The sequence below is a fragment of the Solanum stenotomum genome, chromosome 7, assembly GCF_019186545.1.
Source record: "Solanum stenotomum isolate F172 chromosome 7, ASM1918654v1, whole genome shotgun sequence".
NCBI lineage: Eukaryota > Viridiplantae > Streptophyta > Magnoliopsida > Solanales > Solanaceae > Solanum > Solanum stenotomum.
The window spans coordinates 23693524-23720365 of NC_064288.1; the positions used below are offsets into that span (position 1 = coordinate 23693524).

Genomic DNA, 26842 nt, shown 5'->3' on the forward strand with positions numbered 1-26842 from the left:
TTTCTAGTAGCAATCTCCTTGTTCCTTAACTATGTTTGCCCACATAGGTATTAGCTAGTGGATCCACCTAGATGATAATATATTAGTTCTACCTTGGCAAGTGGAACACTCTCTTTTCGATGTGGGAGTAGAACACCGGATTCCATAAGGCTCACATGGTCTATGTCGATTATTGCTAATATCCCTATGTGTTAAGAAGATGATCTAATGTATGAAGAGGACTTATGTAAATGACTTATGAACTCTAACTAGGACTACTTAAGGGATACTACTTAGTATAGGTGAGGGTATGGGACTTTACCTATGCATTGCACAAGTGGTTTCTTTGAGGAGTTATTGTGTAAGTCCTTTATATAGTAAGGTATGAATTATGTTAAGGTTGGTTTCACCTATTATGATGTTGATTTTGTATGTGATTATACTTGTGTCTTCTTGAGGGCTTTACTTAGTATATATGGGGGTATGGGACTTCATATGTACATTGCACAAGTGAACTTGAAAGGGGGTGGAGGGATGGGTGTTCTCTTATGATGGTATAATGTAAATGGAACTCGAATATGTAAGGTATTGGTTATGGCTTCTTGTTATGATCATGAATGTCTCTTTACCTTGTAATGTTGATTGGCTAAATGTTCCTTGACTATGCATTATGGCTTCTAACTTGAAATAGCATGTTTTCAACTAAAGGTCCCTTTTTGCATGATTTATATGGTTTTAATTGCATGCTTTCCATACTTAGTACAATTGATTGTGCTAACCCATATTTCTTCCCTTTTCTACTAAGTGTAGGTTCCGGGAAGTGATTGTGCTACTAAGAGACTCAAGCTTGTATTTGGACTTCTCCAAGACTCTTTGGTATGTCCTCAAGTTTCAAGGACACACATTATGACACTTATATTACTTATATTGTAATAGACTATTAGACTCCTTATGTACTTGTCATTTTGAGACAATTCTATTGTAAAGGGTTATGGTCCCTATTTGAGATTCTTATGTGTACTTAGATAGTTTCATGGAGATGATGATGTCTAGACATCCTACTTTCTATTTTCTATTTTGAGACACTTTGACATTGATGTTGAAAAGTTTTTAATTTCCGCATTATTCAATGTTGATGAATATGCTAAAGGCTTGTATAAGACCCCTTCGGGTTCAAGTACACCGTGTTACGCCTAGGGGGTACTTTCGGGGCATGACAAACTTGGTATCAGAGCATAAGGTTAAATGGATAATATTAGGGTTAATGTCTCATGAAACCACGTCGAGTAGAGCCTTGTTCATATGTGTGCAGCACTCCACACTTATGAATGAAAGGCTATAAGATGCTTAGGAATTTTCAGTTCTTGATTACTCATTGGTCGTGCCTCATGAATCTTAGTTCTATTAAGTATTTCCTCCTAATCCTTTTCTTGTGCTTATAGGCTATGAATACAAGAAGGACTAATGTTAGGAGGGCAGGAGAGGAAAATGTGAATGAGGAGGTTCCCCTCATGTTCTTCAAAACCCTCAAGCTCCTATTGATGAAGGGGCTATGTATAATGTGGAGATAAGGGCGGCTCTTCATACCTTGACTCAACTCATGATGGTACAAGCTAACCGAGAAGCTAGACCCCGGGTGGAGACCAATGTGAGTACCATGGCCTTACGGTTGAGAAACTTTACTAGGATGAACCCTCATATCTTCTTGGGTTCCAAGGTGAATGAAGACCCACAAGAGTTCTTGGAGAAGGTTTATAAGATTGTGGAGTCTATGGGAGTTTCTTCTAAGGAAAAGGCCGAGTTGGTCGGGTATCAATTGAAAGACGTGGCCCAAGTATGGTACACTCAATGGAAAGACAATAGGCCTTTAAGGGTAGGTCCCATAACTTGGGAGATATTCAAGAAGGCTTTCCTTGATCGATTTTTCCCCCGTGAGAAAAGAGAAGCCAAAGTGAAGGAATTCATCAATCTTCGCCAAGGAGGTATGAGTGTCCAAGAATACTCCTTGAAATTCGCAAAGTTGTCAAAATTTGCTCCCTCTTTGGTTTCTAATCTAAGAGATAAAATGAGTCATTTTGTCACCAGTGTGTTTGATGCTATTGAAGAAGAGTGTCGAGCGGCAACGCTCCATGACAACATGGATATCTCTAGGTTGATGGTACATGCTCAACAAGTGGAAGAGTCAAGGCTTAAGAAGAGGAATAGAGAGGTGAAGAGGCCAAGGGCCAATGAGGGAAATGCATCTAAGGGTAAGTTTGAAGGTCAAGGTGAACCAAGGTTTAAGAAGAGGTTTCCCAAACCTGAGGTGATCAAGAGAGCTCTCCGAATATTGTTACCGGTAAGTTGCAAGTATTTTTAATTAATGATTATGCATTGTTAGACCCGGGTGCCACTTTATTTTTTGTTACTCCTTTAGTGGCTATGAAATTTGATGTGCTCCTCGAAACCTTAAAAGAACCTTTTTTTGTGTCTACCCCGATGGTGATTCGGTCATAGCAAAAAGAGTGTATAGGGGTTGTCCCATTTCATTGTCCAATAGAGTCACATTGGTTGATTTAGTAGAACTTGATATGTTGGACTTTGTTGTCATATTGGGGATGGATTGGCTTCATGCTTGTTTTGCTTCCATAGATTGTAGAACCCGAGTTGTGAAGTTTCAATTTCCTAAAGAACCCATTGTAGAATGGAAGGGAGGAAACTTTACTCCTAGAGGTCGAATTATCTCATGTCTAAAAGCTTGTAAAATGATTTCTAAGGGTTGTATCTATCATATTGTGAGAGTTAAGGACCTTGAGTCTGAGACCCCTCCATTAGAGTAGGTCCCTGTAGTAAGGGAGTTTTCGAAAGTCTTTCCAAATGACTTGATTGGAATCCCTCCCGAACGGGAAATTGACTTCAGCATAGATCTCTTGCCGGATACACAACCGATATCAATTCCTCCTTACCGATGGCCCCGGCCGAATTGAAGGAATTGAAGGCACAACTTAAAGATTTGCTAGATAAAGGTTTTATTCAACCAAGCATATCACCATGGGGTGCACCGATTTTGTTTGTGAAGAAGAAAGATGGGTCGCTTAGGATGTGTATTGATTATCGACAATTGAACAAGGTCACTATAAAGAATAAGTACCCACTCCCTAGGATTGATGAATTATTTGACCAACTCTAAGGGGCGAGCTACTTTTAGAAGATCGACTTAAGGTCGGGTTATCACCAACTTAGAATGCAAGGTGTTGATGTTCCTAAAACGGCATTCCGAACAAGATATGGTTATTTTGAGTTCCTAGTAATGTCTTTTGGTCTCACAAATGCCCCGGCAGCATTCATGGACCTTATGAATAGGGTGTTTAGACAATATCTTGACTCATTCGTGATTGTCTTCAGTGATGACATTTTGATATATTCTAAGAGTGAGAATGACCACATGGAACATTTGAGAATGGTGTTGCAAGTTCTCAAGGACCAACGGTTGAATGCTAAGTTTAGCAAATGTGAATTTTGGTTGAGATCGGTTGCGTTTCTCGGTCATATAGTGTCAAGTGAGGGAATTGAAGTAGATCCAAAGAAAATGGAGACAGTTAAGAGATGGGCTAGACCCTTAAGCCCTTCCGACATTAGAAGCTTTTTGGGATTGGCCGGTTACTATAGAAGGTTTGTTAAGGGTTTCTCCTTAATTGCTTCTCCATTAACGGCCTTAACCCAAAAAAAGGCTAAATTCGAATGGTCAGAGTCATGTGAAAGGAATTTTCAAATGTTGAAAGATAAGCTTACCTCTGCTCCAGTATTGACCTTACCGGAGGGTTTGTAGTATATTGTGATGCATCAAGAGTAGGTTTGGGGTGTGTCCTTATGCAACATGGTAAAGTAATCTCATATGCTTCTAGACAATTAAAGATTCATGAAAAGAACTATCCAACCCACGATCTCAAACTTGTGGCGGTAGTTTATGCTCTAAAAATATGGAGACACTATCTCTATGGGGTTCATGTCGATGTGTTTACCGACCACAATAGTCTTCAATATGGTTTTAGCCAAAAAGAGTTAAATCTCCGACAAAGGAGGTGGTTGGAACTTTTGAAGGACTGTGATATGAGTGTCTTCTACCACCCCGAAAAGGCTAATGTATTGGCGGATGCGTTGAGTAGAGTGTCCATGGGTAGTGTTGCTCACATAGAGGATGAGAAGAAAGAGTTAGTTCGGGAGGTACATAGGTTGACCCGGTTAGGTGTCCAACTAAGGGATTTCTCTAAGGGTGGGTTTATGTTTCATCATTGTTCCGAGTCATCACTTGTGGTTGAGGTTAAGTCCAAGCAACACCTAGATACCACTTTGATGGATTTGAAACAGTCGGTTCTTGATAAGTCTGTTGAGGCTTTCTCCCAAGGGGGAGATAGGGTGCTTATGTACATTGCACAAGTGAACTTGAAAGGGGGGGGGGGATAGGTGTTGTCTTATGATGGTATAATGTAAATGGAACTCGAATATATAAGGTATAGGTTATATGGCTTCTTGTTATGATCATGAATGTCTCTTTACCTTGTAATGTGGATTGGCTAAATGTTCCTTGAATATGCATTATGGCTTCTAACTTGAAATAGCATGTTTTCAACTAAAGGTCCCTTTTTGCATAATTTAAATGGTTTTAATTGCATGGCTTCCATACTTAGTACAATTGATTGTGCTAACCCATATTTCTTCCTTTTTCTACTAAGTGTAGGTTCCGAGAAGTGATTGTGCTACTAAGATACTCAAGCTTGGATTTAGACTTCTCCTAGACTTTTTGGTGTGTCCTCAAGTTTCGAGGACACACATTATGACACTTCTATTCCTTATATTGTAATAGACTATTAGAATCCTTATGCACTTGTCATTTTGAGACAATTCTATTGTAAAGGGCTATGGTCCCTATTTGAGATTCTTATGTGTACTTAGATGGTTTCATGGAGATGATGTCTAGACATCCTACTTTCTATTTTCTATTATGAGACATTTTGACATTGATGTTGAAAAGTTTTTAATTTCCGCATTATTCAATGTTGACGAATATGCTAAGGGCTTGTATAAGACCCCTTTGGGGTCAAGTACATCGTGTTACGCCTAGGGGGTGCTCTCGAGGTGTGACAAAGTGGGACAACCCTTTTCGGTGTGGGAGATACCTGATTCCGTGTTAATAGCTCACATGGTCTTATATGTCAGTTAAGGCTACTAGCCACAAGTAAGCTATAATGAACTAAGGCTACTTCAAGAAGTATCTCACATGTGTTTAAAAATGACGTTTATTTGCATTGACCATGTTTTATGATTCATGTTTTAATCTCTTGTCTCACGTTTTAGCTTGGTTATTGCATCTCATGAAGATTTCTCTTTTTAAGCATGTTTTTAAATTCTTTATGCATGGCTATCATACTTGGTACATGTTTGTACTAATGCATACTTTTTCCTACATTTCCCCAAATGTAGGATCTGACCATACTGATTTGCACTTTCGTGGCTAGGGATCTCATATAGAAGATTGAAGATTGGTAAGTCTTCATCAACCGAGGACCAAGCTTGATTTCCTTTTTTTTTCTTTACTTTCACTTTTTGACTTTGATATGTTGAAACTGTCGTTTAAATCTCTTATGTTCTATTATCTTGTACGATGAATGGCCAGTGGCTTGTATGAGGCTTCTCGGGGTCTTATACGTCATGTTACGCCTAGGGGCTATCTTGGGTCGTGACAATAATTATCCATAGAAAAGCACAATTAAGTTACTAATCCAAGATAAAACATCATACAATAGCTCCTTAAATCTCGAATCATGCATCAGTGAGAAAACCTTTCATCAAACCCTGATCCCTTAATGTGAGAAAATCTTTCACAATTTATGCATAGGTGAGAAAATCCTTTAACAATTAATCGATACTTATCTTAAAGCAACCTAGATCATAAACATTTCTTTTTTTCATAGATCATGCATAAGTTCATGAAAACATCATTTATTGATTCGTAGCTTTTCTTCAAATTCATGCAAATTAGTATTCATAGTCAAAAATCATTATCAATGCAGTGGTTTATATGAAATTGATTGGAAAGAAAGTAATTAAGTAAAAAAATTATTATATGATCAAAATTGAACAATTGAATCCATACAAAGAGAACCCAAGAGGAATTGAATGAAAACTTAACCAATTTTGTAAAATTGAATTGCAGAATTTGAGAATCTTTAGGAATCAATAGGTGAATGGAACCCATTGATGAACTCTCTACATACATTGATCTTGAAGCCCTAAGTAATTGAGGAAGAATGGATAATTGAACTTAAAGAACCTCTAGGAGAGAAAACCCTTGAGAGGAAATTTTAGGATTTGGCGGAATGAAGGAGAATATGTAGATTTTAGGAGTAAAATCAGTAATAGAGTCATTTTTATAGGTAAAATGACATTGTATAGGAATTAGGTTCATAGGAAAAAACTCAAATACCCTTTAAAAATAACTGTCGGGACCTAGTCTATGAAACCGACCTATGGTCTGTAGGAATTTCTACTGACCGTACTGGTCAGCCATAGACTAAAGTAATAGAACCTTAAAATCAACCAACTTTCGACAACACCTTTCTACGGCCCGTAGGACTTCCTATGGTCTGTATACCCGAATCGTAGAACTCAACTTTAACCCCAAAATTTCACGAAGTTTAGAACTTTTCTACGGGACCTTCCTACGATCAGTGGTCCATTCGATAGACCGTCCTGGTCCATCATAGAATGAGATACTGGGATTTGATTTACAAAATTATTTATTCACATCCTTGGAGATTGGTTTACGATCAGTAGAACATTCTACAAACCATAGACTAGTCTCGTAGACTGAACTAGCATCCAATCTTTTGGCACTCTTTCCTTTTCTAAATTGCTGAGGTATTACAACTTAGTGGGCTAAAACAGGAATGATTGGCCCAATTGCACTATCTAATAAAAAAGATATTTCGTACTGAGTGGAATGAAAAAAAAACCAACGGAGGTTGTCTCAACGAAATGTTGGCAGAAGTCAACACTATAATCAAAACAACTAATTGTTCCAAAACCAAACCAGTAACTACAAGACTCAAACCAAAGGTCCTACTACACAATAATTCAATGTTCTAGAGCTAATGACACTGACGAGAATTTCATTTGAGCCCATCAGCAAAAATATTGACCAAAGTCAACCCTTTCAACATAAGAGCTCAAAAAGGGGAAAACCATCCAAAACTGTCCCGACCACCTCGAAAAGCAGTCGTCCACCCTGGCAAGTCACAAATACAACACAAAAGCTACGAGGAAGAGAAAAATAATAAAGAAATGCAAAAGCATGAAATGACCACGAGAGTCATAACATAAGTGATGTTCTTATTCTAAGTGAATGGAAAGCAATGTTAATAGACATTTGTCAAAAATTGAGTGACTATTTAGGGAATGGGAAAAAGTCAAATATATCCCGAACTATTAGAAATTGTATGTATACATCTTCCATTTATACTTCAAGTTTGCATATATGCTTGCATCATACTTTTGGGCCATATATATATACTAGTTTTTTGACACGTGCGTTGCACATGATTACCAATTCAGAAAATATATGTTATAGTAAATAGTATTGCTTATTTTAGTGAAGATTTGAATAATAAGTTTAGCACAAAATACTATTGCAGATTTTTTTGTGAATGTACAATGTAGATCGTCATACGTGTCTCTTATTCACACGAACCTATGAAGATGGTCAATGAAAGATTTTATTAGTTAAATGCAACAATGTATATATTTGTTTCAATTTGTTGAGGTTCAATCATGTAATTTATTGCATCTCACTAATATTACCTTATAAATGATATTTGTTGTGTATTTTTCTTGTCATCTAACCAGATTTGCTTTACACGTGTATTCCACGTTAAACTATTTAGATGTCATATGAACATGTGAAGAGAACAACTATGATAACAGAGAAAGGTTTCCTTTTTTTTTTACCAGAAAAATAAAAATAAAAATTAAAAGGGTATATTGTATCTGTGAAATCATATATATAATCAACTGTTCATCTTACACCCAACAAATATAAGTTCATATACTTTAAATGATTTTCAATTTATTCAACCTGATTCAGCAAAGGAAAAATAGTAAATAAGTAAAACAAAAGGTCTAATGTTCATATCGTAATACCTATTTTGAAGCAAACTTCATGACAATCTAAATCACATAAGTAGCATTGATAAATAAAGTCATTCTTTTGTCTTGAGCATCAAAAAACCAAATCATGACAATTCTCTAAATTTTGTAAAACGATATTTAGAAGCATATATCTACATCACAAGATAAATTGTTAACAAAAACAAATAAATTTAGACTACATCATGTTAACTTCATATATTAGAGCATTACATACTAATTAATATATTAAGCAAAAAATTAATATTATATCATCAAAATTATTTTTATCAAGTACTCGAGGTTATGGAATATACCCTCTTAGGATAGACGATTTACTTCATCAGAATAGTGGTACCTCATATTCCGCTAAACTTCGAACTCACTCAACCATAACAAATACACAAAAAAAATTAAATGCAAGAAGAAGAAAAGTAGAAGATTAAAAAAAAATGCAGTTGAAAAATGAGAGGAATCCCCTCTATTTATAGTCAACATAGGGTAGTACGAACAAGTGTTTTTTATGTGTCTTATCTAAAAAGTCATAACCTTTCCGAGAAGTCACAACCCTTTGGAAAATTCACAACTCATTAAAAAAGTCACAACTCATTGCAAAAGTCACAACGCATCGAAAAATCACAACCCTTTGAGAATAGTCAGAACTTATCATAAAAGTCACAACTGATCGAAAAAGTTACAACTTATTGAAAAAGTCACAACTCTTTGAAAAGTTCACAACTCTTCGAAAAATCACAAACCTTTGAAAAAAGTCACAACTTATCGGAAAAGTCACAACTTATCGGAAAAGTCACAACTGATCGAAAAAGTCACAACTTAAGTTAGGGATATTATAGTAATTTAACATTCAAGTTAGGAGTTCATGCTTTTAAGGTAATATAGAATGTAGATAGATATATACTTGACCCAAATGCTCAATAATTTACACAATTTACTTACCAATGCCCGAATTTGAACACTCTTTCCTTTATTTGTATGTTAGCTAGTGCGGTCAGGAATATTGAGAATTTGAGGGCTGAACAACCTTATTGGCAAAATTGAACTTTCAACCTCTAAAGGCCAACGAAATGTCATATGGCCATGAAATCCTATCTCAGAACAACGAACCCAATGACATGTAATTCATTATAAAGACCTTCACTTGTGTATGTCAACAAAGCAAATTAGTAGGAAGCAGAATAAAATAACAAGATGGGTTAGTACAGTATTGAAGTGTTTTGTTTTTTTTTTAAAAAAAAAAAGTATTGAAGTGTTTGTCGTATAAAAAGATAAAAGAATACAAAATTTCCCATGATATATAAATTAAATTCAGTAGTTACAAAACCCAATTCAAAAGATAATAAAAATATCTATTGCGATTAAGTAATGGAAATAATTAAAATTATGTTAAAATTAGTTATAGTGGGATAAATTGATATAGCATTTCTAATTGTGGAATATATTTGGCTTTGTATAAATATTGATTTCATTTTGTGCTGTTTATTATAGGACATAAATTAGTGTAGGTGTGAGGTAAGCAGAGATACAGATAGGTAATGGGAACATTGAAAGCTGGTGAAATACTCAACTAACAGTATATGGCTCTCTTTGCTTCTTCTGTCTTCCCTCTTCCTCTGTTTAAGTCAAACTCAGATCCCTATCGTCTGTTCTCCACCAAGAAAGGGTTCAATTTGGGATTCCAGAAGCTTAAAACCAGAAGATTACACAGGACTAAAGTGGCGGTACATTTTGCAATGTTTTCAGAAAATCCACTCATCGGAGATTTAATCGCCACTGCATTTTCCGGTGGTATTGCCCTTTCCATGCTTCGATTGTGGGAAGAAACAGCCAAGAGAGGGATTTTCGATCAGGTCTTTCATGCTTTTTATCTTTCTTTACTTTTAAGCCGAACTGAAATTTGTTTCTCTCAATCTTTACTATTTAGTTGTAAACGCACTAGTTTTCGAATATCTTTGTTTATGGTTAAATTCAAAATAGCATACCATTTAAACCACGACGAAGCAACAAAGACAACTTATTTTCTTTGATTTCTTGCTCACATCTTAGATGCTAGGTTTTTTTTAGGCATTATTCTCCTCTAATGGCAGAGGCAGTCAGCTGGTCCAAAACAGCTCCAAAAATACTGTCTCGCGTGTTCTAAGTTAAACTGTTAGAGCAATTTCGTGTGAGCTTATGTTGAATCTCTGCTTGGCTTGAGCACCTTTTTTGCTTTTCTGTTGTATTTCTATGAAAAACACTCTTAGTTGAATATTAATCTATCAAGTCCTTGATTAATATTGTTGTTTCTTGTGCGTTATTGAATTATTTGATTGTTGTTAACTCTTCCTTGTTTTCTTAATGTTATGTCATGTTTCGCCTATCATTTCATATGTCCTCCTTACTTTTATATTTTACTTTTCAAACTGCTTTAATATGTGTTACTTGAGCCGAGGGTATTTCGGAAACAATCTCTCTACCTCCACGAGATAGGGGTAAGGTCTGCATACGTTCTATCCTCCCTGACCCCACTTGTGGGATTATAGCGGGTATGTTGTTGTTGAAGTCAGGGTCTTCCATTCCTCTTCAACTTTTGGCCTCTGGCATGAGAGTTCACCTATTGGACAAAGAAATTCAATGGTTTAATTTGTCATGCCAAGTTCCTCAAGTCTGCAAATGCGTGTGATTTTTCATGTTTCTCACAATTAATGTTGTAACTAGTGGGTGATAGAAGTTTGCTAAACAAAACTCTAGACCAACATTTTAAATTGCTTATGATGCTAACTGGTGCTATCATTTTGTTCCCTTGACTTGTTTCAGCATCATAATGGTGTTCGACTTGGTGAGAGTTTATCAATGTGTAACGCATGATGGAACTGACTTCATAACATGAATGGCCATCTTTGACAGAGTCAATTGTAACTCTGTTCTAACTTGAGGAAGCTTAGAATAGAAGTATTGGGTGCTAGGAACTGTCTGCTTATTTAAGTATCGGGGATTCATTGAATTGCAGTTAAGGTTCTGATAAATCCTAAATATGAATGCTAATCTCCATGTGCTAAGTTTAATAATGAAATGAATTTCTTCGATTTTTTTCTTATGGATGATGGTGGTGTTTGGGACAACTTGGGCACATCTCAGCTATTTCATGGGTACCTGTTAACTCCCACTTGCACTGGTGATTAATAACTCTGCCCACCAAGGTTCCAGCCAGTGGAATGAAATCACCTAGTGTTTTTTTGCCTCTACTATGTGAACCCTAGTTTTCAAGGCGTGCACTCACTTCATTGACCACTTGTCCACACCGTTGTGTGCAATAAGCTTTTCTGAATCTGATGTTGCAAAATATGCAAAATTTTCATTTGTGGTGTATATTGAGTACCAGATAAGAAAACAAAGGCAGGTTGTTACTCGATTGCAGGAATTCACAATGAATTCGAGGATCGAAGCACTGTTTCAGGATTTCTCAAGAAAACAGTTAGTAATGAAGAAGAAGAAGAAGAATAGAAAGAGAGAGATTAGAAAGAGAAAGAGAATTCTGTATATTCCATATATGAATGTAACTGATGATTACAATGTCTATTTATAAAGAACTTGACTGACTTATTCCATCTAACACAAATCAGTTACAACTAACATCTAACTAACTACCACTACACTGATTATTGTAGCTTAACAATGTTTAACTAACTTTGTCAACTAACTTTTGAATTCCAAATTACTGTAACAGTACTCCCCCATACAAAAGATCCTTGTCCTCAAGGATCAAAGGATGGAAACCTTGTCTTCAAGATGGTAGCAAATTCCCAAGTGGCTACATCAGCGGGAAGACCAACCCATTTAACCAATAACTGAGCAACAACCTTGTTGCCCTTCTTGACCATTCTTCGCTGTAAAACAGACTCCGGAGTAGGGCAATTTGGATTGGCTAGGTCAACAATCGGAGGATAAGAAACGTGGGAAGGCACTTCATAACACTTTTTAAACAACGAGACATGCACAGTTGGATGAATCTTGATAGAACTAGGTAACAAAAGAGTGTAGGCCACATGGCCAACCTTCTTAATGATCTGAAAGGGACCATAGTATTTAGCAGCAAGCTTAGGATAAGAGTGATGAGAGATAGTCGCTTGTTTGTACGGATGCACCCTAAAGTAGACCCAATCCCCTACAGCCAAATGCCTCTCACTTCTATGGGAATCTGCTTGTTTCTTCATTCGGAGTTGAGCTCTATGCAAATGATGCTTAAGGAGTTGCAACTTAAGTTCTCTGTTCACCAAGGTAGTGTCAACTTCGGCTGAAGCTGATTCACCAGGTAAGTAAGGGAGATGTAGAGGAGGCGGCCTGCCATATAAGACTTCATATGGTGTGGTTTGTATGGCTGAATGGAAGCAAGTATTATACCAATACTCAGCCATAGGCAAACAAGCCAACCAATTGGAAGCATCATCACTGCAGTAGCATCTTAAGTACGTTTCAAGGCATCTATTCAGCACTTCTGTTTGTCCATCAGACTGAGGATGATAAGCTGTAGATGTATGCAACAATACCCGTTGAAGAGTAAATAGCTCCTGCCAAAAAGAGCTCAGGAACACATCATCTCTATCACTGGTTATAGCATCAGGTAAGCCATGTAATTTCACAATAGTATCCAAAAACACCTGGGCAACTGATTGAGCAGTATAGGGATGTTTCAGTGGGAGGAAATTACCATATTTGCTGAGTCTGTCGACGACCACCAGAATCACCTCACAGCCATGAGACTTGGGAAGACCATCAATGAAGTCCATACTAATTTGAGACCACACCACCTCAGGAATAGGTAATGGTTGTAACAACCCAAGGTAAGCAGCTAAATCAGATTTGTTCTTCTGACAAACATCACACCTTTGAATGAAATCCTTCACTTTTGTTCTCATGTTCTTCCAATAAAATAGTGTCAACAATCTCTTGAGGGTAGCTTCTACACCTGAATGACCTCCTAGAGGGCCAGCATGCCATAGGGACATAATGTCATTCCTTAAACTCTGCACCTTGCCAATCACTAGTTTTCCTTTCCTTCTTAATTGGCCTTGCAACCAAGTAAACTGCCTATGAGAGTCATGATTAACTTGTAAATCTGCAATCAACTGTGTAAGCTCTGGGTCGGAGTGCCAACTATCCACAATAGCTTGAAAGAGATCAGTGTTGGTTGGGGAAATCACCAAAGCAAGTAACTCAGCCTCGGTACCTCTCGACAGTGCATCATCGACTTTGTTCTCAACTCCTTTTTTGTACTCAATAGAATAGTCAAATGGCATCAACTTTGTTAACCACAATAACTGTGAGTTTGTGTGCAACTTCTGTTCCATAAGGTACTTCAAAGCTCTTTGATCAGTCCTTATAATAAACCTCTAACCTAACAAGTACTGAGACCACTTAGTAACAGCTTGGATAATGGCCAATAACTCTCTATCATAAACTGACATAGCAACATGTCTTGGAGATAATGCTTGCTAATAAAGGCTATAGGATGTCCCTCTTGCATAAGAACAACACCAATTCCATAACCACTAGCATCAGTTTCAACAATGAAAGTTTTGTTGGCATCAGGTAAAGCTAATACAGGAGATTGAGTCAAAGCTTCCTTTAATTGCAAAAATGCCTCCTGAGCTGTGTGGTGCCATTTGAATTTATCTTTCTTAGTTAGATTAGTAAGAGGTTTACAAATAACTCCAAATCTCTGTGTAAATCTTCTGTAATAACCAGCCAAACCTAAAAAACCCCTTAATTGCTTAAGAGTAGTTGGGGCAGGCCAATCCCTCACAGCTTGGATCTTTTGAGGATCGGTAGAAACACCTTCTGATGTGATAAAGTGACCAAGGTATTCAATTCTATGGACACCAAAGAAACATTTGCTTTTCTTGGCAAATAGTTGATGCTCCACCATTTTCAAAAAAACAAACCTCAGATGTAATATGTGTTCCTCCATAATTCTACTATATATTAGTATCTCATCAAAAAACACCAAGACATGCTTCCTTAGAAAATTCTGGAACACAGTGTTCATCAAACCTTGAAATGTAGCTGGGCATTTGATAAACCAAAAGGCATGACTAAGTATTCAAAATGTCCCGAGTGTGTTCTAAAAGCAGTCTTAGGCACATCCTCCTTTGCCATTATTAGTTGATGGTATCCAGACCTTAAGTCTATTTTAGAAAATATTTTGGATCCTCCTAGTTCATCCAATAGATCTTCTACAATAGGGATTGGAAACTTGTTCTTTATAGTAAACTTATTCAAGTCTCTATAGTCTACACATAGTCTCCAGGTGCCATCCTTTTTGCCTACTAATACCACTGGTGATGCAAAAGGATTGCAACTAGGTTGAATGATCCCTTGATCCAACATTTGTTGTACAAGACCCTCAATAATACCTTTTTCACTGAAGGATATCTATAAGGTCTCTTATTCACAGGTTCAGCTCCAGAATGCAACACAATCCTATGATCAAATACACCTCTAAAAGGTGGTAAACCAACAGGTTCTTCAAATAATGCAAAAATTCTGACAATACCTCTAGTAGTGCAGGGTCTTCTTCAAGATCTTTATCAGCTGCTACTTCTAATGGATGCCATTTGTCTTCATCACTTCCCTGAGGAATTACTTGAATCATACAAAGCTGAGACTGATTTTCGAAGTGTTTGGTCAGTTTCCCAGCACTAGGAGTTAACACTTGATTGCCAGACCCTCTGAGTAAATGCTTCCTTCTCTTGTACCAAAACTCCATTGTTAAATTTCTGAAATTCAACTTGATATCACCCAACGTTAATAGCCATTGGACCCCAGCACAACTCCACAAGAACCTAAAGGTAATAATAGAAAATCAGCAGAAAACTCCGCTCCTTGTAGTAACCAAGTCACAGACGTCTTCTTGTCCACCCACATGCTACCATTTGCTGCGGCTACCATCTCAGGTTTAATAGACTTCACTTCACACCCCAATTGCTTGACCAGGTCAGGATCAATGAAGTTATGAGAACTTCTTGTATCAATTAATATGTGTAATGCCATTTTTGAGTGATAACCAGTCATCTTCAAGGTTCTAAATCCCAATGACCCATTTAACGCATGCATAGAAATCTCCATGTGTTCCACAGGTGGTCCCAACTCTAATTGTTCATTTTATTCCTCTTGTAATTCTCCACCTTGTTCCTGCATTGAATCCTGCCCTTCTTCTAATTCTTCCACTTCCAACAAATACAACTGCTTGGAATTCTTACCCTTATGCCTAGGCATGTACTTTTCATTGCACAAGTAACATAACCCCTTTGCCCTTTTTTCATTCATCTCCTCTATGATCAAAGTTCTTCTATTTACTGCCTTAGAAAAACTAGAAGTATTTGTACCAGGTGTAGATAACAGAGGCTTATTGTTACCAATCCTTTGGTCCATGAATCTTTTTGCACCCATTTGAGACTGATTAGATATTTGGCTGTCTCACAACAGTTAAGTATGCTTCTTGCATTCTTGCAGTCCTGTATACCTGTGATAAAGAAGTCGGATTGGTGATCTTCACAGCAATGTTCAGCTCATGTTTTAACCCTCCAATAAAGCAACTGATTGCATTCTCTTGTGACAAATTCACCCTAATGAGATGTCTTTCAAACACTGATTGATATTCCTTAACACTCCCCACTTGTTTGATCTTCTTGATTTCCTCCATGGGATCATCAAAATCTGTTCCAAATCTCTCCACCATAGCCATCACATACTCATTCCAAGTAGCTGGTTGTAAATACTGTCTGTATCTCATGAAAGAAAGATGCCATTGGATGGCTTCTCCTTCCAGTTGCATTGCAGCTACTGTTACCTTTTCCTCTGCAGCTACATTCTCCATGGAGAAAAATTGTTCAATCTTGAACAACCACGATCTCAGATCTTCCCCTGCAAACCTGAGGAATTCCATTCGGGACCATCTTGAGAAATTTGAATGATGGGTGTTGTAACTGGTAGGACTCTTGGGTCTGTGACTTCTCCCTTCAGAGTGGTGAATTCTCTCATCAGAATGTCTTGCAGTCGAAGGACCATCTTCTATAGGAGTTTTATCCCTCCCAGATTCTCGATTAGTGACCAACTATTCCTTCAATTCCATGACCACCTGATCATTGCTCTTCAGGTTTGTAACTTCCCCTGGCAACGTTCCTATTTTTTCTGCCAAATTCTGCATCATTTCCTTCAATTCCCCCATTTCTGTTGGAGAATTATCAGCAGATTTTGTTCCTTTCACCATTAAAATCCAAGGATAGAGTAGCTCTGATACCAATGTTACTCGATTGCAGGAATTCACAATGAATTCGAGGATCGAAGCACTGTTTCAGGATTTCTCGAGAAAACAGTTAGTAATGAAGAAGAAGAAGAAGAATAGAAAGAGAGAGATTAGAAAGAGAAAGAGAATTTTGTATTTTCCATATATGAATGTAACTGATGATTACAATGTCCATTTATAAAGAACTTGACTTACTTATTCCATCTAACACAAATCAATTACAACTAACATCTAACTAACTACCACTACACTGATTATTGTAGCTTAACAGTGTTTAACTAACTTTGTCAACTAACTTTTGAATTCCAAATTACTGTAACACAGGCAGTGTTTATATTGGCAAACACTGCTAATCTTGAGTGCATTTACTGTTATATAGATGCCATATTATAAGGTGTGGACCATATTCATGTATTTTTCCTTACGTAATTCAGAAATTATACTGAAAATCGAGAAATTATTCCAAGGTTGTATGATTTTAGTATTTACCTGTAATCTGTAATTACTATATACTTAAACAAGTAAGGTTTATCAAATCCATTGAAGAGGATGTTATAAGTTATAACTAAATTTATGACCTTAGCCCACCTTAAGCATATTGCTGGATTCGCTCATCTTTTGGAAGTGATATCCTTACCTTTTCTGCTTAATGATGTCCCAATATGGCCTTTGTACTGTATTTTCTGAATTCTACAATTTTTGTATTACCCAGAAAACGAACAGAAAGCTTGTTCATATTAGCATTGGGCTAGTCTTCATGCTCTGCTGGCCAATGTTCAGGTAATGCTTTTCAACCTAACCATGAAGCCTTTCATTCATTCAATTCCTAATATACCTGGTGAGTGAGGCGGTGTTTTGTTTTTCCAGTTCTGGTCAACAAGGAGCAATTCTAGCAGCTTTTATTCCCGGTCTTAACATAATAAAAATGCTTCTTTTGGGATTAGGAATATGGAAAGATGATGCAACTGTCAAGTCTATGAGCCGATTTGGAGACCACAGGTTTAGTAATCAGAAGAATATTTTTAGCTTTTACTTGAACAATTTCATTAAACCATCTCTTGTTATAGAACTTAACTATTACTGAAAATAGCGAGACGTCACAACCAAAAACTGGTTCCCTTGAGGAGGAGGTTGCAAACCATATTTATTTATGTGCATCCATATCTTCATTCCTCTAATGGTAAGTTGGCAACAGGCTATTTGTTAATTTTACTAAAGCTGCAATCTGTGCGTAATATGATGCTGCCAACATCTGTGAACACTTGAACATGATAACACTATTTATTCTTATAAGTCCTACTATTTCTCCTATATCATAACAAAATGATGCGGGAGAAAATTTCTGAAAACAGGCAGCTGTGCCAAAATTGGTAAAGCATAATTGCCGGGCCAACCCCAATCCTTTTTTTGTAGTCCTAATTAAGCTAAGGATTACTTCTTATTGTCCTTCAATGACCTCTTATTCTTTGTTAAGCAATTTAATTGGCAACTTACATTGTGTTTGGCATGCCTCTTACATTAGGGAGCTTCTCAAGGGACCATTGTACTATGCCTTTTCAATCACTTATGCTTGTGCTATATATTGGAGATATTCTCCTATTTCAATTGGACTAATTTGCAACCTTTGTGCTGGTGATGGTATGCTATGCTGAGGCAATTTAATTTCTGTCTGTCATGGTTACTTGACCTCCCTGATTGACTGACGATGTTCTAAGAAATAGTAAAAGTTACTGTTTTCGTGCTCCAGGTATTGCTGACATTGTTGGCAGGAGGTTCGGAAAACAGAAACTCCCATACAATAAAAACAAATCATTTGCTGGTAGTATTGCAATGGCAGCTGCTGGTTTCTTAGCATCCCTTGGGTAATTGAAAGCTTTCATTGTTATCATGTTTTGCTTAAATACTGCATATTTCTTACTGGTCTCTATGGTTTTGCTACAGATTCTTGCTCTATTTCTCCTTGTTGGGGTATATTCAGGTGAGCTCCAAGACGGTCTTAGTGTTCTTGTTTATGTCTCTTGCTGCAGCACTGGTTGAATCCCATCCTCTAAGCAGTGAACTCGATGACAACTTAACAGTTCCCTTAACCTCAGTGCTGGTAGGCAGTCTTGTTCTATGATATCAGATTGTAGCCTGAGATGGATGAACTGTAACACTTAGAAATGCTAACTGAAAATGGGTAATGTGTTAGTCTAACACAGTATTGTGTATCACTAAGTATGGAGAACTCTGCATTACACAAAACTTGTTAGTTTTTATTGTGGTATTGTTAAACTAGTATGCGTATCCGCGCGTTGCACCAATATTTTAAAATATAATTTTTTTAAAAATCTATTATTAACTTGTTAATAGTTTATTCAAATAAATATCAGAATTCATTAGTTATATTTATTTTATTTCATTAAATTAATGTTATTATTAGTCAATTATATTTTTAAAAGATAATATTATATATAAAAGTGTTGAAGGTGATACTTGTTGGTCAATGTGTATGCTTCTAGGGGTATTTATGTATTTTTCTAAATTAAATTTTTATTATTATTTTAATTAATTGAAAATCACGTAAAAATAATAAGTTGTCATAAAGAAAAAAATTTAAGACATATAAAAACTCTATTAACTCTATATAAATTGTGATAGATAAATTAACATATATTGTTTGAAAAATAATATGAAGTACTATAAATTACAATAATAAATAATTTGAACTATTTAAAGAACTAAATTGAATATTGAAAGTTTATTTTGCATAACATTAATTAGGACACTCGTAAGAAAGCAACATATTTGATCTAAAAAAAAAGTTAAAAGTATTATAAATTACAATAATTCACAAATTAAATATGTAAAAAATTTACTATGTTATATTTGATTGACTCTCAAAATTCTATCTGTATAAATAAATTGGAAAAAAGAGAAATACATATTTTCTTAAAATTACTTAAAAGGTACTCTAAATCACTTTGTCAAATTTAATATATAGAAAACTAATTTTTTTTATCCGTTGACAGTTGAAGCAGTGATTTAGGAAGATAATCAAATAATATGGGATAACTATATTTATTACTTCCTCTATTCATTTTTAATTGTTATGTTGCGCTTTTCAAAAGTCAATTTGACTAATTTTAAAAATTGAATTAGATAACATTAATTTGATATTTTAAACAAAAAAATTAGATAATAAAAAACTATACTAAAAGTATTATAAATTTCATTTTTTTGCATATCAATATGCTAAAAATACATTGATACGTATATAACTTCCTAGGTATCCGTATATTGATACGCGTCCCTTCATCATTGTCTATAGATGGTAAGACTCATGTTTGTACTCATTTCAATATTTATTTTTTTCAAAAATTAAACTATGGCCATGGACCAATTTTATTGAATAAGTTAAAAAATGAAATATAACTTTGGACAAACCATCAAATGAGTCTGGATAAAAAGGAAGCTATTAAAATAATATTAAAAAGAAAAAAAAGAAAACTCTTTCTCTCAAGAAGGAGACCAAACATATGCAGTGATAGAAGCTAAATTTTGAGAAGGGAGGTGCGCTTCTTCTTTCGATTGTCTCCGGCCAGAGCTAGTGTCGATCTTCTCTAAGCTCCTGCGTGTTTTACCATCACTGTGAGTGTTCTTTCTTTTGTTTCTTTAATACTTCTTCGATTCTCCTTTGTACTTTGATACTCTTTATCATAACTATGATAATTTTTTTACCGTTTCAACATTTGAACATGCAGATGATAGCATAGCATAATAAAGACTTTCTTCAAGCAGGCTATGATTAATTGATCTGGCATATAAGATTGATGAAATGGTCTGGTAGACTCTTATACTTGTATCTGTTTATATTCTGGACTCTTCTACTTATCCATTTGTCATCTGAACTCATGAACTCCAAACACAACATTTTAAACACACTTTTTGATGTGGTATGGTGCGTGTTGCACAAACTCGTACACGTTGACCAAAAAGAAAAAATTTCAATCCACGTATGAATATTATATTCCACTTAGCCTATCACACATATGAAGTAAGAATAGTCGTCATTGTATTCCAAAGGCAATTCCAAAACCATCACGACTTTTCCCCTTCTCCTCTCCGCGATTTCTCTATGATTTTGCTAAGTTGAAGCACAATTGAAGCTTAGTTGAAGCTCAGTTCCACTGAGATTTTCATTGTAAGTTCTTGTCTTTTGTGTTAATTCTGATTTTTTTTCATTTTCTTCGTGCGTATCTATTTGACTTTAGGGTCATTGTCATTCAATTTTCTAAAATATTTTGGAGATTTTACTTTGGTTTGTGTCTATTGTTAGTGTACTATGCTTTCGTAGTGGATGAATGACTTCGAGTGACTTCAATGGCATATTTCGTGAATTCGACTAGATTCTAGGGTTTATTCGTAATTCTCAGTTTCGACTAAAATTAATAATTTTTTTCTCGTCAATTGTCTTGGGTATTGATAGTGTTAGTGGTCCATTGTTACATATCATAGGTGTATAAGATTCTTGACACCTTGTCTCCTTAAAAAAAAATAGGTCTTTTTGTTATTTTAACTTACAGGCTTGGTAAGTTAATTGGCTTTAACGATAGTTGTTTTTCTTTTGACTTTACATGCATGATAAGTTCATGGCTTTAACTATAGTGACACTTCAATTTCACTAGATCCTACTGTAAGGTATGCCAATGGAATCACTAGTCTTGAGAAGATTATATAGATGTAGATGAGTTGCATATTGTGTTGTTTCATAAAATAACACTGAAATTGAGTGTTGAAAATGTTGAGCATTTGGATGTAGAGTCAACAAGAAGGGTGGTTATTACATGTTAAATACTGATTTTGACGTTTTAAACTTTCTTAATGGTTTGAAGGGTGCTAATTTTGTTTATGTATATGTTGTATATCCCATTAGTATATCTTTAGTTGTTGAGGAGATACTTATATTGCCTAGCACTAATGTTGATGTGTCCTCCTCTCCACAAAAAGATAATGTTGATGTGTCCTCCTCCCCACACAAAATTAGGGCTAATCTGTCATCCTCCCCACAAATAGATAGGGTTGATCTGTCATCCTCCCCACAAATAGATAGGGCTGATGTTGTATATCCCATTAGTATATATTTAGTTGTTGAGGAGATACTTATATTGCCTAGCACTAATGTTGATGTGTCCTCCTCTCCACAAAAAGATAATGTTGATGTGTCCTCTTCCCGACACAAAAATAGGGCTAATCTGTCATCCTCCCCACAAATAGATAGTGTTGATCTGTCATTCTCTCCACAAATAGATAGGGCTGATGTGTCTTCATCTCAACCATTTGATGAAAATAAAAATAAGCATTTAAACCAAAATCAGTCCCCTATAATTGAAGAGCAGTCCACTAGAGTTGAAGAACAAGCCCCTAGAGTTGAAGAACATTCTGATTCTGACTCACTCTATGATGTTGATGAAAATATTGATGATTTGAGTAATTTGGATGAGGAGTTACTTCAAGCTAGGCAGTCTAACATTCAAGAACAAGATAAAGATAAGGCTGATAGAGTAAATCCAGATGAGATACCATCTGGTCCTGTATGTATAGATACTGATTTTGAAGACATTTATAAAGAGAAGAGGGGGAGATTTGAAGGCAATTTGGGTGGTGATGACCCTTATTTTGATAACTCAGATCCTAATAGTGACATTAGTGAAGTTGAAGGGGATCATGTTGAGAATGATGAAGTGGTAGATCCAGTACCTAGGAAGGAAACTACAAAGATCTACTTTGATCCAACTGCTAAAAAGGTTTTATTTCAATTGTATATGTTTTTTTTTTAATCATATTGAGTTCAGGGAGGCACTGCAAACTTACTCTATTAAGAAGAGTGTGAATATTAAGTTGAAACATAATGAGAAGGAAAGTATAAGGGCAAAGTGTAAGAAAAAGTATTGTCCTGGCATATTCTTGGAAGTATTGATGGTAACACTGGAAACTTCACTGTTAAAACATATTTTCCTGTCCACAAGTGTTTTAAAAGAACAAGAAACAAATTGTGTACTCCTATTTGAATTAGTAAACATTAGAAGGAGAGGATTATGAGTGAGCCTACCATCAAACTACATCAGATTCAGTCTTTGATACAAAAGCAGTATGATTTGTATGTTAGTAAGACAAGCTGTAGAAAGGCAAAATTGAGAGTTATGAATGAACATTTGGGAGATTTCAGAGAGGAGTTTGCCAGGTTGTATGATCATGCTGAGGAATTAAAGACCACAAATTCTGGAACTACCGTATCTATTAGGACATCCAAGAACACAATTTTAGAAAAAAAGGTGTTTATGAGTATCTATATTTGTCTTGGTTCCTTAAAAAATGGACGGAAAGAAGGGTGTAGAAGGATTATTGGTTTAGATGGTTCATTTCTCAAAAATGTATGTAAAGGTGAACTGTTATCTTGCATTTCCGAAGATGGAAATAATCAGATGTACCCTATATCATGGGCAATAGTTGATAAAGAAACCAATGATACATGGTCTTGATTTCTCAAGTGCATCAAACATGATCTGGAGCTTACAGAAGGTGAGTGACTAACAGTGATGTATGATATGCAGAAGGTATTACTATATTATTTGTTAAATTAATTCTTTAATATCTCGAGTAATTGATATTTAACATTGTTGTATGTCATATGTTCTTTGTTTGACAGGATCTTCATTTTGCACTCATTGAATTATTGCCAAATGCTGAAATTAGATGTTGTGCTAGGCATGTATGGGCAAACTTGAAGAAAGACTGGAGGGGTGAAGAAAGGAGAAGAAAATTATGGCAGGTTGACAGGGCATCATTGGAAGTCCTTTTACAGGTAAAACTTGATGACATGAGTTAGTTAGGACAAGGCATTGTAGAAGATTTGTTAAAGTATAACAAAGAAGCATGGTGTAGGGCATTTTTTTAAAAGAACATAGCAAGTGTGATGTGGTTGAGAACAACATCTGTGAGACTTTCAACAGTTGAATTTTAGGTGCTAGGTTCAAGTCAATAATCACTATGCTAAAAAAAATAAGAGTCAAAGTTATGGAAAGAATGAATCAAATGAGAGAATTTTCAGAAAAATGGATTGTTAATGTATTGCCAATGGCTATGGATATTCTTAGAAAAAATGTTGAAATTACAGATAATTGTGAGGTAAAGTTTAATGATGATCTTGGCTTTGAGATTCATGATCCACCATATAGTGATGAGCCTGTTAAGAAGAAGTTTGGAAAGGCAACAAGAAAGGGAAGAAAAATGAAATGTTCTGAGTGTAAGACTTTTGGGCATAACAAGAAAGGATGTCCAACTCTGGTAAGTTGTGCTTTAATGTCTCTCTGCTACTGCATTTTACTCTTTCAGCACTATTTTTGACTTTAATATATGTTTGTAGAAAAATGCTGGAACTTCAAATATTGGAACAAGTGTTGCAACTGCTAGAACAAATGTTGTAACTGTTGGAACAAGTGCTGCAACTGCTGAAACAAATGCTGCAACTTCAGATTTTACAAATGCTGCAATTGGAAGCCAATCAAGTGTAAATGCAGGTCTAAGTGCTGCAACTGCCTCAACACTTGCTAGAAGGCCTACAAATGTTTCATCAAGTGGTGTGAGGCCTGCAACTACCTCAACAATTTGTGGAAGGCCTACAAATGCTTCATCAAGTACTGTGAGGGCAGCTGCTGCCTCAACATTTGGTGTGAGGCCTACAACAACTCCTTTTAAGTACTCAACTTCTAGTGTAGTTGGCCAAAAAAGAAAGACTAGCACAACTTTGAGAGGTGGTGCAACTTTTGTATATAAGAGACCAAGATTAAAAAAAAGAAGCAAAAACAGCTGGTTATGGTATCTTATTTGGATCAGGTGGCAGTGTAACTAAGAGGGTATGTATTTTATTATTTAAACACATTTAATTGTGTTAATTGATATTAGTTCATCTTTAAGTGAAGATTTTTGTTGCTTTCTTAGTCTGAAAATATTAATAGGGTGTTGCATAGTGCTACATTGTCAAGTTCAACTCCTACGAATATTCATCTTGGTTACAAACCCAATGGACTAAGGTGGAAGGGAAAAGCTGCAGTTACTCAAAGGCAGCTATGAGAGGAGATTTACACAAGCACTCAAGGTAGAACAGACACTTATGCCACACCAAGCACTCAAGGCACACATTAGATTTCACTTTGTTTAGCTTAATGACTTGATCCCAACTAACTTTATTTTGATTAATGACTTGATCCTAACTGTTTTGGTTCTGCTATTAGGAAGACTTTGTGTTTGTATATGAATTTTTGTTAAGTTGCTATTGGGAAGACTTTGTTTTTCTGTATGAATTTGTGTTTAAATGAAGTTGCTCTTTAGATTTCTGAAGCAAATGCAGTCAACTATTGAGGCCAAGGTCTTTGTTATTCCATTTCATTATCAAATAACAGCTAGTACAAATCAATATATCTTACAAATAATAGCTAGAAACCAAATATAACAATTACAATAACACTGATATCAATACTAGTGTTTGATCCTTGTCTTCCTTGCCTTCCATGCCTTCCTTGTCTTCTATGTCTTGCTTGTCTTCCTTGCCCTGAACTCGTTGATGGATTCTTGATGTTGTATTGTTCTTGGTATGTTGAATCATTTGTGTAAGCCCATCGGAAAAATTCACACCCATTACCAGATGAATATTTTTGTTAACCCCAAAACATTCTTCCAGGATTAGTTGGTGTTCTTGACGTCTTTAGTTCAGCATATACTCCACAGTAGAAGCATTGAGCCGTCATCGTGAAGACCAACAAAATCAAACCAACAAAAATACAATAGAATCACACAAAAAAAAGAGATGGTAAATCGAAGAAAAAAATAAAGGCGAGAGAAAATTTGAAAAGACAAGATCGAGAAAAAAAGGAGAAAAATGCTCAAATTTGTCCAACAATGGTGTTGAGTTAAAATAAGGAAGAAGAGATTGTCTTTAAAGGTCAAAATCTAATAGTTATTGCCTTTTGAAGGTGTGTCACACTCTTGTTTTGTGTGTTTCACACGCTGCGTGTGGATTCTTTCCACATAGGATGCCACATCAAAAAGTGTGTTTAAAATGTTGTGTTTGGATGGGTTCCGGGGTCCAGATGACAAAATGGTAAGTAGAAGGGTCCAAAATACAAACACATACAAGTACAAGGGTCCCCCAGAACATTTCGCCTATAAGATTTGATCGGACTTGTTTTCAGATGTAGCATATCGTTCTGTCAACCATTGAATGTTCCGTGAAATTATGAGTTAAATTTTTTCCATTCTTTATATTGATCGTTCTTAATGAGAACTTCGATTGAAGAGTATTAGCCTATTTTGGATTAATTTTTGTGAGATTTATCTTGATGTCTTGTTCAACTCTATTTTGGCTCGATCTTACTCTATTTGGGATGCTTAGATATGGGCTAATTAATATTTTAAATTTAATTTAAATAATAAATTAGTAAATGCATGCTATATTATAACTGTAATAAGCTTATGTTGATACAAATTTTGTTGTTTTGTCTGGAGATTGAGAGTGTTCTTCTATGATTATCTCAGTTTTAATTTCCCAAGCAAACACGTGTAACTTGTACTGGACAATTTTTCATGTGAATTGTTGGTTTGAACTTTCAAGCAATTTGATTAGCTATCTTGAGTAAAATGGAAAAGTACAAAAATGTGATTTCATTTCATTTTAAAATTAATTTGTACGTAGTGATTAATTTGTTGCAGATGAGCAACCTACACCTCTCATGCACCATCTGCATGTTTGTTAAATTAGTCCTATGAACTTCTATGTAAAACTGGTGTATTTAGTGTTTGTGTTTTTGATAACATAAGTTTATTAATGAGAAAAGTATAAAACCTACTCATAGTTATTTAAGTTTAATTTGTTGTTATATGTATTTATGTCAATTATAACAGTAGATCGGATAAGTAGAAGCTCAAGTAAAAAAGAAGAGGAAAAAGTAGAAGTCATATGATCGTAATTTCAATAAAATAGGTATTAATTTGTGAGTTTAATGGATATTTTGATTTTGAATTGGTAATGTGTCTACAATATTGCACATTGGACAGGTTACTAATAGCTATCCACAGTTTCTTTGTATATATTATCAACAAATTTTATCACTTCTTGTTCTCCATATCATACTTTGTAAGGATGACCTTCTTTATACTAAGGACACTTCTCACTTAAGTATTTTGAGAAATGACTAAATTTAAAAATTATTATTGCTTGTAAATATTTGAAGTATTATAATGTATCTTTAATTTAAATTTGGATCAAACTATCTGATAACTATGAAGTTGTATTTATTATCAAACTTTAAAAGTATTAATATATAGATTTGCGTAGTTTATGATAATTTAGATATATACAACTGT

General features: G+C 35.4%; 2 protein-coding genes across 2 annotated transcripts; both read left to right on the forward strand.

The window, feature by feature from the left end:
* Positions 1-9653: 9653 nt before the first annotated feature.
* Positions 9654-18770, forward strand: LOC125871255 (probable phytol kinase 3, chloroplastic). The gene is made up of 6 exons (XM_049551853.1): positions 9654-10007; positions 17154-17221; positions 17309-17440; positions 17964-18079; positions 18189-18303; positions 18383-18770. The coding sequence occupies exons 1-6, from the start codon at positions 9735-9737 to the stop codon at positions 18558-18560; spliced, it is 882 nt and encodes a 293-aa protein (XP_049407810.1). The 5' UTR covers positions 9654-9734; the 3' UTR covers positions 18561-18770.
* Positions 18771-23494: 4724 nt separating this feature from the next.
* On the forward strand, positions 23495-24553 carry LOC125869761 (uncharacterized). The gene is made up of 3 exons (XM_049550200.1): positions 23495-23767; positions 23847-24248; positions 24422-24553. Exons 1-3 carry the CDS (start codon positions 23498-23500, stop codon positions 24551-24553), a joined length of 804 nt encoding a protein of 267 aa, XP_049406157.1. The 5' UTR covers positions 23495-23497.
* The last annotated feature ends 2289 nt before the right edge of the window (positions 24554-26842 follow it).

Coding starts and splice junctions, on each gene's coding strand:
- LOC125871255 (XM_049551853.1), top strand. CDS start 9,735: ATGGCTCTCTTTGCTTCTTCTGTCTTCCCTCTTCCTCTGTTTAAGTCA. Junction 17,222..17,308: donor CTCTGCTGGCCAATGTTCAG/GTAATGCTTTTC, acceptor TTGTTTTTCCAG/TTCTGGTCAACAAGGAGCAA. Junction 18,304..18,382: donor GGTTTCTTAGCATCCCTTGG/GTAATTGAAAGC, acceptor GTTTTGCTACAG/ATTCTTGCTCTATTTCTCCT.
- LOC125869761 (XM_049550200.1), top strand. CDS start 23,498: ATGGAAAGAATGAATCAAATGAGAGAATTTTCAGAAAAATGGATTGTT. Junction 23,768..23,846: donor AGAAAGGATGTCCAACTCTG/GTAAGTTGTGCT, acceptor ATATGTTTGTAG/AAAAATGCTGGAACTTCAAA. Junction 24,249..24,421: donor TGAGAGGTGGTGCAACTTTT/GTATATAAGAGA, acceptor TTGCTTTCTTAG/TCTGAAAATATTAATAGGGT.